This window comes from Callithrix jacchus, chromosome 15 (assembly GCF_049354715.1).
Source record: "Callithrix jacchus isolate 240 chromosome 15, calJac240_pri, whole genome shotgun sequence".
Classification (NCBI taxonomy): domain Eukaryota; kingdom Metazoa; phylum Chordata; class Mammalia; order Primates; family Cebidae; genus Callithrix; species Callithrix jacchus.
Window position 1 is genome coordinate 34583774 of NC_133516.1, and position 11250 is coordinate 34595023.

Below are 11250 nucleotides of genomic sequence, written 5' to 3' on the forward strand. Positions count from 1 at the left end.
GGTAGGAGGCTGGCTGCCTGGGCAAACAGGAGTTCTAGCAAGGGCTGGAGTCTGCATCATGACACCTGTTGGGGCTCATCTGACCCAGCCACAGACAATGGGGCTGAGGCCTCTAAGAGTTGCTAATGATAGTCTTTAATGGCCGTTCCTGGAAAGGGATGACTTCACCCAGGACACACCCGGATGACAGGAGGCTACAGTCAGAGGCAGGCGGCGCCTCCATTGCTGTGAGACCTGCATGGGCTTGTCTAGTCAGAGGATGGCGATACCGTGTGTGTGTGTGTGTGTGTGTGTGTGTGTGTGTGTGTGTGTGTAGCCTCGGGGCAGCAGGGGGGTGCCCAGCTTCTACCTTGCCTCACTCTATGAGGCAAACCTCTTTGCAAACCTCACCTTCCCCGTCCACTCAGGGCTGGGGAGCAGAGTGATTCCGAGCCTTCCCAGGGCCCTCGGGCTGGGTCTCAGGAGTCAGGTGAGAGCCCTGTGTCCTGGTGGAGCCCAGAAAAAGCAGGGGCAAAGACATCAAAGACACCCTCCAGCGGGGTACCCAGAGGTCAGCATGCCAATGTGCTCCCTCCAGAGAAAGCTGGCTCCCATGTCAGGTCCTTTGGCTTCTGCCAAGGGTCTGGGGATAGGTGTTGGTGTCCCAGACACATCCATGCTGACACAGAGGGAGGTACAATGCAGTCATGGTGTTGGCCCAGGTGCGCAGCACAGGGGCAGCGGCAGGGAGGGACAGGCTCCAGCGCAGGCTTGCCGCCCACCACCACCCTGTTCCATTCAGGAGGTGTGACTGCCCTCTGGGGAGGGGCCCTGTGGGGGTGGCAGGCAGAGCAGGGCCCTCTCCCACTCCCAAGCTCAGAGCAGGACCACCCTAGGGAAAGGTTCATCTCTCCTGTGGTCTCCTTGTCAGAACCCCTTCAAGGTGGCCGCTTCACAGCGCTCCAAGTGCTGCCTCCAACCAGCCTGAGTCAGTCCTCACGTTGCACTTGTTTCATTATCAGAGGACAAGTTGAGGGCCCCATTATCCTGCCACCCCGCGTGACATCACCGAGCTTCCCTCGGGCATGTTCCCTCCCTGGGACTGCCCAGCCGGCACAGGAAATGGCTGCTGGGTGAATGTGCAAGTGAGTAAGTGTCCCGATCCTCCTCCTGTGAGAACACTAAGCGGCTGAGGAGCGGATGAGGTCCCTGGGGCCCCGGCTGAGACAGAGGCAGAAACAGGGACCAATGAGGCAAAGTGGCTCAGGAGAGCAATGGGACTGGGGACAGAGATGGAGCAGGTGCACCCCCAGAGAGCCAAATGTCCCAGAGCACAGGGCGGCAGCACCGAGGGCCTCAGTCGCGGATGGCCTGGAGGAAGCAAGCTGGGGAGAGCACGGCATAACCAGGGTGGGGTAAGAGGCGCTCAGGTCCAGGAGCCATGAGATGGGAGCCTGAAACTGGGGGAGGGGAACCTCAGTCCTGTAAGCGTGGCCCAGCCCAAGGTCACAGAGCAAGGACCCAAAGCCCAGCCACTCAGCCGTGACCTAGCCCTCCTTCCTCCAGCAGGGAATCTTAGCCAGACCCAATGCTGAGGTAGGAGTTTCTATAGGTAATGAGGACACGCGGTCAGAGAGACCACTGGCCCCAGAGTGCACAGGGCTAAGTGACGGGGCTGGCCCTCTTCAGGCACTCCCAGTCCTTGGTCTGAAGAGCCCGCTCAGGAGGCGGCTGCCGCTCCCACCCCCACCCTGTCCTGTGCTTGGGCACGCTGGTACTGCCAGGCACTTACTCGGCTTATTGAGGGCCCAGCCCCCAGCCCAGCACCCGCGGGCTTCCCCAGGCCTGGGCAAGGGCAGCAAGAGGGAACAAAGGCCCAGTCTCTGCCTGCTCAGGCCCCCACCCCCTTGCCTGCCCCTGGCACAGAAGGAACAGGGCCCGGAGGGAGCCGGGGGAGCAACAGCAGCACCACCCCCTTGTCGAGGACGCAGCGAGAAGCCCCTTTCCCACCCACACAGGCCTGCCGGATGAGTGGCAGGATTCTTCCATGCTCCAGATGGGAGTTTTTCCGGGGAGAGCTGAAAGACTGGAGTCACACAGCTGGGATTTGCACCCAGGTCCCACAGTGGGCAGAACCTGCCCTCCACCCCTTGCCACAGGCAGTGAGTGATGGTTGTGACTGTGTTCTGGTGCAGAGGAACTGAAGAGCAGAGATGAGGGAGGGAAGAGAAGGACAGCCTGGGCACTCCAACAGGGCAAGTCCCAGGCTGAGCAGCCCTCACCCCCCCGCCACTGCCCACCCACCTTCCACCTGGGTTCAGCTCAGTGCTCATCAGTCTGCTGAAGGGATAGAGCTGGAAATGGCAGAAATGGGGAAACTGAGTCAGCTTCCAGGCTTAAGTCCTTGACTGGGGCTCACCTGATCCAGCCAGAGGCAAGGGAGACCTAAGCCACTCCAGAGCCTTCATTTCCCAATCTGTCACACAGGGCTTGTTGCCCACTGGGGGCTTGACTTCCCCAGGCTGTGGCCACCGTCCTTCTCCAGGTCTCCTTCCTGCTCCAGCCCAGGGCCTTGCTTAGACTCCACCTCCAGGGGAGCCTGGATGGAAGTCAATGCTCACCCTTCCCTGTACAAGCCTGAGCATGGCTGTTTCCTCCCTCTGAGCTGAGGCCAACCATGTGCTCGTCATGCCACAAAGCTGAAAAGCATTTAGGAATTGGGTGCAATCAACCCAACTTCAGAGATGGACACTGGGGCTGGGGGGCTAAGGGACCTGTCCAAGGCCACCTAGCCCTTAAGAAGCAAAGAAGGGCTGGCCTGCTCACTGCCCACGATTCAGTCCCACTGACATCCCAGGACCTGCAGGGGTTAAATGCAGATTCCCCTCTCACCCACACAGCAGCAAGAGAAAGGGTCAGGGTCTTGGGGGCTGCAATCCAGGCAATGCACGAGCAGACAGCCTTGGGCAATGAAGGGCGAGTCAGGGCTCAGTTGTGTGAACTTGTTCCATACAACCTCTCCAAGCCTTGATTTCAGCAGAAGCCCACAGAGAAAGCCCTGAAGCCTCTGCCAGCCAATGGCTAAGGGCTGGGGAAATGCCACCTGCCCCAGCTTCATCCAGAAACTTTGGCTGCTCCTTCCCATCTGCGGGGCACCTTGATTGGTCTAACCAAGTGCCTAGCAGACCCCAGGCAGGACCAGGCCAATGCCTCGCACAGAGCAGGCACTAGGATGCCAGTCGACAGCACTCCTTCCTCTCCTTCCCAGGCCCAAAACCCTTACTGGACACGACTCATTTTAAAGAAAAAATAATATTTATTTGCAATATAAACAAAGTCCCGTTGCTGGTTCGGGATATATATATGTATGTGTGTATATATATATATATATATATATATATATATATATATATATATATATGTAGGGTCACAAATCTTCCTTCATAAGATCATAAAGCAAAACTGGCCACCTTCTGGCACACCCTCATTTACACAAACCTGGTGCATTTTTCTGGGTTTTCTTTTTAAAAATAAAAGAGAGAAAAAGAACCATGTACAGCATGGAAGCTTGTCAATTTCTCGACTGTGGCAAGATTTTAATCTACTGCCCTAAAGAATCCCTGAAAACCACCCCTGTGAGGTAAGAAGCAGTGGGGCAGAGTTTCCGCAGCCTCACTCACATGCTGAGTGCTGCTCTGTCAGGGACTCTGGTCCGATCACTCTCCCTGCCCCAAGCCGCCATGCAGTCCTGACACCTGGTGGAACTGAGACTGGAGAAGGAACAAAACTGGAGGAAGATAACGGAATCCGTGGCTTTGTTCTGTGGAGGTGGGGAGGTGGACAGAGCCTCACCCCCATTTCTGCTGGTCCATCCTTGCCCCACTTGCCCCAGCCTGAGGGTTGAAATGGGTGCAAGTCTCCTGGCAGTAAAAGGCATGGGCAAGATGAGGGCAGGGCAAGCTTCCATGGGGACAAAGGGGCTGGGAGTGGCAGCCAGACCAAAGCAACAGCTAGGGAGAGGGAAGAACTTGGAGGGAGGGCTGGGCCCCACCACCTGAGCTCTCCCCAGTCATTGGGCCTCCACTCCCAGTTAGGGGGGGGGGGGGGGGGAGGGAAGGGGGAGAGAGAGAGAGAGAGCGAGCGCCAGACAGACAGACAGGAGTAGTAGCTAAGTATACAGAAGGGCTCAGAGCCCAGGCCCTCGTAGAGGCTGAGCCCAGAGGACAATGCTACTGCCTGGCAGCCCCCTGCGGCCCACCTCCTGTGGGACAGTGGCACAGCCCCAGGTTCCCCACCTTCTGCCTCAGGGAGGTCTGCAGGGACCACCAGAGGGATGGATAAGAGGGAAGAAAATACAAAGGCCACCATCCAGCCCACCAATCAGAACTTGCAGCGGTCATCACAGGCAAATGCAGGGCCAGGTCAGACTGGGCCAAGGGTGGGAGGCGGCATGACTTGGGGTCCCGATACCTGAAGAGCAGTAAGCCACCCCTTCAAAAAGGGCCCGCTGAGGAAACAGAGGCTTCACACATGTGCAAAATGCATTTGGTCAAGGTCAACATGGGGGTCTGTCTTTTCCATTAAAAAACAAACACGATACTTGCTTTTTGAAACTGAACGAAAAACAAAACTGAGAACATTTCTCTCTCTCGCAGGATCAAGAAAGGGATGAAATACTGGGTCATACAATCCACTGTTGCATGTAGCCTGAAAATAACACTTTTTTGTTAAAAAAAAAGAAAAATCAAGAAGAGCTCAAACACTCCTTGTACTCCAGGGAGCTTGGATTTACCTGCCAAAAGTAAAAAGTAAACTCAGGTCCGTGGATGTGTCTTTAAAAAACAGCCAAACTGGCTGGGCCATCAGCAGAAAGGAGCATCCTGGGACAACGTGAGGCCCTGGTGGACGCCCAAAGCCACGTGTCTGAGAGAGCCGAGGCCTCTCCAGCAAGCCCTGCAGAGGGAGATCTTGCCTGCGGGCCTCGCCCCCAAGGATGGTGAGGGGCGCTCCGACACACGGATCAGCCTGGACCTCTGGGCACAGGTGACATCCTGGGGGTTCCTCAGGCCAGAAGCAGCAGGCTTGGGCTCTCCCACCTGGCCCCGTGGAGGGCCGGAAGGGGCCTGGTGCCATGCCTCCTGTGCACCAGGCCTCACGTGGACTCCAGCGTGTTGAGTGGGAACAGGTTGTGGTTGGCGGGCGTGGAGAAGTAGAGCTGCTCACTGGGCGCATGGTTGTCGCATGGGCTGCTTAGCCCCAGCGTCCGCTCAAAGTCCAGCAGCTGCCCCATGAAGTTGAAGTTGGGCGAGATGTTGGACTTTTTCCTCTTGACAAAGTCGTAGGCGTCGTTGAGTGACAGGTTCATCTTCTGCATCAGATAGGCCACAGTGACCGTCACTGAGCGGCTGATGCCTGCCAGGCAGTGCACCAGGACACCACACTTCTTGGAGCGGGCTTCGTCTGAAACACATTAGCATGGGTCGGGGGGGCCTCCTTCAAGGAGCCTCTCACATGGGTGGGCAGGTGGGGCACAGAGGGCAGCATAGTCACTGACTGGTCTTGCCTGACCCCTGAGAGACCTGGCCAAGCCCAGTGTGGGTAGGGCAGCAACTTGAAATAGAGGTCAGCAGCACTGCTGTGGAGGTTCTGCATACTTTAGCCCCAAGGCACTAGACACCCATGTCTCAGTTTCCTCATCTATCAAATGGACCTATTTATGCACAGGTTCCTAAGAACCTGAGGCAAGTGAGGGATCAACAAACATGAACTACTGTAATGCCTGTGATCACGGCTAATCCTACCACAGCCATGTTCATTGCAACTGCTGCCATGGTGGCACCTGCATCCTCTTGAGTCATCTGCACCATGGCCAGTGAGCCCATTTTAGCAAAGAGAAAACAGACCCAGAGACAAAGTGACAAGCACAAGGCCACACTCCTCCTAGCTCAGCACCCGCTGCTGCCAGGCCTTGACCTGGGACTGGGGGCTGGGCTGGTTCTCCTGGAGCCGCTCCCATGGGTTGTCCTTGAGAGTCTCCCAGGAAAGCAGCCTGAGGGAGCCTCCTCTGGAAGGAAGTAGGTGGCTTGGTCCCGTGCTTCACTCTGCCCTCTGCCCAGCCAGTCCCCACAGCCTTAACCCCAGCTCCTGAAGATACAGGGACTAGGACAATGGCCATGCTATCACTTGTGATGGAGCTTCATAAGTGAGGTGTGCTTAAATGGGGCCCAACCCTGCCTGCTTGCTAGACCTTCCGTAGCAGGCCCATGTGCCAGTGACACCTCCTACCTCAGCCAACTGGATGCAGACAACCTTACCCTCCCCTTCCCCTCCAACCCTCCCAGCTCCCCCTCCAATCCTCCCGGCTTCCCCCTCCAACTTCCCCCAGTGCCACCCTCAGACTCCTTTGGCTGACACATAGTAGAAGCTCAATAAATACTGGCTGAGCTACCGAAAAACTCAATCTTATAATCTCTCCTGGACCCTGGGGCATCTGCCTCTCTGTGTACCATAGCTGTGCCAGGGACATAGATTCACAAGAGGCAGCTGTGGGGTCCTCGACCTCCCCACCACTCTGACTCTGAACCCTCCGGGAGCCAGGCACACAGCTAGCACTCAATCAATGCCTACCTACAAGATGACACACAGGCTCACCCACTGTTCTTCATTGCCTTTGTCCTGACAGAGCCTCCTCTCCCCATCTCTACCCAACCAAGGGTACCAAGAATCAAGCATACAGGAAGTGCTTCATCCAGACTCAGGGACTGACAGGGGACCCCATGGCTAAGGCACTGGGGCAGGGTCATCAGGGGAGGAGACAGATGCTGCAGCTTCATGTGGAGCTGTGTGGTCTGACCCTGAGATTGGGGGTGGGAGAAGTGGGTGCTGGGACAAGCTTCCAGGGGTGACACGAGGATGTGAGGAAGGCCTAGCCTCCAAATCCACCTCCAGGTGATCCAGAGAGAGTCTGTTTCTGCTGGCTTTATTTTTGGCCTTTTCAGGGTGTGGCTGGTGGCTGATCCTGTCCCACTGACTCCTAAGGGATTCCTGGGTCTCACTCCCTTCACTTGTCAAACGAGGAGAAAGGTGCACCTACCCAGATGGGGAGGGGCCTTTAGGAAGGATAGAGGTACTCACTAGCCAGGCTCAGCCTGGAGAAGCCTGCTTCCCTCTCTCTACTCTCCTCCCTCGTTGGGGGAGTTCAAATGCTGAGGCAGCACCCATAGCCCTCTTGGCCCCGGCGAGGGGGAGGCAGGGGGGCAGGGCTGGGAAGCTCCAGGCAGCCCCAGTTGCAGCCCCTCCCCCAGGCCTCAGCTTCCTTCCTTCCTCCCAGCCAGGCACCTACTTTTGGTTCCCAGTAAGCGGATGAGGCGGGGAAGCCTCCCACTTCCTGTTGTTAAAGCTAGCCCAGCCCAGCCGACACCAAAACGCCCTCCACTGGACACAGCCGCCATCGGGAAAAGACAGCCCGGGCCACCTCCATACCTTGCCACTGGAGGCTGGGCAGAAACACTGGGTCACCGGGTTCAGAGACAAAGCATTTACATTCATCCTGAGCCCCCGTGCCCCTTCCTTGCACCCTGGGCCAGGGGAGATGAACTGCAGTCTCACAGCCTTCAGCTGGCCAAGGAGAAGGCAGTGGGGAACCCAAGTCAACTGAGGCTGGGACTCAGAGGGCTATAAGCCAGACAGAAGGACACACTGTCTACGGGAGGCCTTTCTCCACTCCTCACCTTCTCTTACACTCCTCCCTATACTCCCTACAGGCTGCAGAGAGCATCTGGAGCCTGACCAAGCTAACGGTCACCACATTTCAATGGCTGCCCGTTTGGGGTGTGCCTCTGGCTCCAGGGCTCCCTTTCACCCTCTTAGGTACACATTAAAGCCCAAACAGGCACTGTGACAGCCCCATCCTGGAGAGACATGTGTGCTGAGGTGTGATGCAGAGCAAGTGGGACCCGTGAGAGGTCTGTGCGATGTGATGTTTCAGCTTGCTAAGCTCAAAACAACATCGACGCCAGGGAAACAAAGCTGGACAGCAGAGAGCCCAAGAGGTGCTGCCAGCTGGGGGGAGGTCAGGTCTCAGGAGGCTGCTCAGGCCCCAACAGGTAGAGGGGCCCAAGGGACTCAGTGACTCACAGTAGGCATGGGTACACCCAAAGGTACACGCTGGCACACGAAGGGCAAACACAGGTCTCAACAGGCCCAGAGATACCCAGTCAGGTGGGGGCACCACCCTGAGTCCTGCTACACCTTGATGTACCCACCCACCCTGCCCATCACACAACACCTACCAATGAAGCTGATGGCCTCAGGGAAGAACTGGGAGAGGTTCTGGCTCCAGTGGTCAGAGATGGGGATCTGCTTGTAGGTGAACTCGCCGCCATGCTCGAAGGCGTTGGGCAGGTTAGGCGTGACATTGAGGATATACTTGATGCCATACTTGCCGAGCACGTCCAGGTTGGTGGAGTCCTTGGCACAGCCAAGGTAGAGGTAGGGCAGGATCTGGACAGGGAAGGCTGGTTGGCTGGATGGCACAGGGCTGCCGTCTGACTCAGTGGCACTGCTGGGCAGCTCTCGGTCCGACTCGCCATCGGAGCAGTCAGAGCTGATGCGCAGGCCCCCCAGGCCCAGCACTGAGGTGGGTGGTGAGCTGCTCGGCGAGGAAGAGCTGTCCACATTGGTCTCGCAGTGCTCAGAGTACTCTGTCTGAAACTTGTTGAAACCACCTGTGGCCGGGGTTAGACAAGGCCTGGGTGAGAGATTGGTGAGTACCCAGATGGCTGCACTAGACCAGGGATGGGCAGGACTCCCCACACCAAGCACCGCCACACCGATGGTCAGCATGGGTCATGCCAAGCATGTTACCCGTGTGCTCTCTCTTGTGTTCTCTCCATCTAAACCATGACCACTTCACAGAAACTGAGGCCCCAGGAGGTGAAGTTACGTGCCTGGACTCCAAATCCACACCCATAACACTTCAGGTCCCCCAGCCATGCCACCAGCTTTAGGGCACTTGAGGACAGGCCCCAGCTAATTTCTCTTCTGCAGCTCCCACTCACACATAGCACCCATGGGTGTTCAGTAACAGATAAGTGGTAAAGGAAAGCAGACAACCCCATCTTAGCCAGCACCTCTGGGTTGGCAAACTCCTCTTACAGATGATACCACAGGTGCCAGAGCCACATCTGGGTCAGCTAGAGGCAAAGAGATCCTGGGCTTCCTGGATGGGAGTCTAGTGGTTGTCCAGCCCCAAAACTACAGCTGGGGAGGGTAGTGGGAGGGTATTGGCTGGCCCCTTTCCCCAGCAGGGGCAGGTTCCTGTAGAGGGTCCTGGCTCCACTTCTCTAGAGCACTCCCTTAGAACACAAGGCCCCCCAGCTTTGGAACTGCAGCAGGGGAGGGCCACTGGGGCTATACAGGGATAGGAGAAATAGGGAGCGCCTTGCAGTGAGGCATGGGCCCTGCGCCCGAGGGTGCTGCAGGCCTCCCCTCCTCTCCTGCCCCGCTGCCAGCAAGAGGCCATTTTGGAATGTTAATTGGAAACACCGGCCTCAGCCACTAGCCCCCTGGTGCTGCCTCTCCCTTCGGCAAGCTCTGGGGCAGCAGGCTGGGGACCTGGAGTTCCCGAAAGATCCGGGCCAGGGCCGTGGACCCTGTCCATACCCTGCCCCAAGCGCCTCCCAGAGGCGGCAATTCTCTGGTGTAAAAAGCAATTCTCGATCCAGGAGACCCCAACCCATATGGTCTCCATGTGCTGGAGATGAGGATGGTGCTATGAAAGGTGCCCTTCCTGATCCTGGCCTTCCATAAACACGAATTCCAGGCTGGACTTGGATGTCCTGCCGCTTTTAGGGTTCCGGGAGGTGGCACCTCCCTCTTCTGAGGGGCTCCACTGGAGCCTGGGGGATACTGTCGCCCCATCAACAGGAAAAAAAGGAAACCCAGGCAGGGAAAAGTTTGTTCCACCCACTCGAATCGGACCAAGAAAAGGGGTGCAGAGGGAGCCCCGCGCCTGCCAAACCCACACGGCGGGGACCCAGCTCCAGGAGGGCGGACGTGGGCCGGGGACGACGTGGCGCCCAACGGGGCAGGCCAAGCGCGTAGAGAGGAAAGAGCCTCCAATGGGGGCGTCAGGGAGTCGCGGGGGGCCCCGCTCCCGTAAGGAGTCCCTGTGCTGCCCTCACCTTGGAGGTAGTAGGCCTGGCAGCCGTCGTCGCGCAGCTTCTGCAGGAGCAGGCCAAGCACCGAGGCGGGAGCGCCGGGCTCGGGCTGCCACTCGGCCGTGGCCTCGTCGTAGAGCAGCACGGTGGCCGCCTTGCAGCGCGTGGCGAAGCGCTCCTTGTCGGCATGGTTGGGGATGATGGAGCGGATGGGCAGGTTGCCCTTGCGCAAACGGCGCAACATGAGGCCCGGGATGGCCAGGTTGATGGCCGTCTCGATGTGCGACGACTCGAAGAGCTCGTGCGGCCGGCAGTCCAGCAGCAGCAGGGACGCGCCGCCGCGCGCCTCCAGCTCCTCCTGCAGCCACTCGGCGCTCTTGCAGGGCATGGCCCCTGCTCCTGTCGCCGCGCCTGCCCCGGTGCCTGCGCTGGACCCCGACCCCGCACCGGGCTCGGACCCCGCCCGGGTGCCCGCAGCCGCCGCCGCCCCCGAAGTCGACATGTGCGCCCGCGCTGGGGGGCCGCGGAGCTGGTTTTTCATGGGGAGCGCGGGCGGCCCGGGGCCAGGGCCGGGCAGCCCTGCCCTGGGACGGCGCCCCGGCCGCGTCTCCGGGCGCCCGCCTCCCGCCGAGCTGCACGCCCGCTGCCCCGGCCTCCCGGCCTCCGTCCCGCCCGCCCGGCCCTCCGCGCGCACCGCGGCCTGACAGCCCCAATTAAACGGCGGCTCCGGCGGCCGCGCGCCGAGGCGTTCTCCGGGGGGCGTGGCCGCGGGGCAGGCGCCCGGACTTAAAGGCGCAGCACCTCCACCGCCCCTCCCCACAGGGTACGCGGGCGCGCTTGTGGCCCGTGTGCCCGGAGACCCGCGGCGGGGCCCTCCCCTACCGCTTCTCCGTACTGTCGCTCCCTGGACTAGCCCAGAGCTGACTACAGTCCGCCTAGGGGGCCCGGCCCAGACGCCCTCACGGGTTCATTCTGCGCTTGCTCCCAGGCTCTTCTGGGCACTACGGAAAGAGCGGACCTGGGGGTGTCCTATGACTGACACCCCCACCCTACATTCACAGGAGCAGTTACCCCGGGACGGGGCGTGATGATGGGGCTGTCCAGCTGAGCA

The 11250-nt window shown here is 59.1% G+C and overlaps 1 protein-coding gene across 1 annotated transcript; it reads right to left on the bottom strand.

The window, feature by feature from the left end:
• Positions 1–4698: 4698 nt before the first annotated feature.
• DUSP7 (dual specificity phosphatase 7) lies at positions 4699–10827 on the bottom strand. Its single transcript, XM_017964940.4, has 3 exons — positions 10164–10827; positions 8271–8705; positions 4699–5439 (listed from the first exon to the last, which is right to left on the bottom strand). The coding sequence occupies exons 1-3, from the start codon at positions 10678–10680 to the stop codon at positions 5132–5134; spliced, it is 1260 nt and encodes a 419-aa protein (XP_017820429.2). The 5' UTR covers positions 10681–10827; the 3' UTR covers positions 4699–5131.
• Positions 10828–11250: the final 423 nt, after the last annotated feature.

Bases quoted from the DNA above. Each gene is read 5' to 3' on its own strand.
- DUSP7 (XM_017964940.4), bottom strand. From the start codon at position 10,680: ATGAAAAACCAGCTCCGCGGCCCCCCAGCGCGGGCGCACATGTCGACT. The intron at 8,706-10,163 runs GTGAGGGCAGCA...CCCCGGCCACAG, and splicing joins CCAGGCCTACTACCTCCAAG to GTGGTTTCAACAAGTTTCAG. The intron at 5,440-8,270 runs GTAGGTGTTGTG...AATGTGTTTCAG, and splicing joins TGAGGCCATCAGCTTCATTG to ACGAAGCCCGCTCCAAGAAG.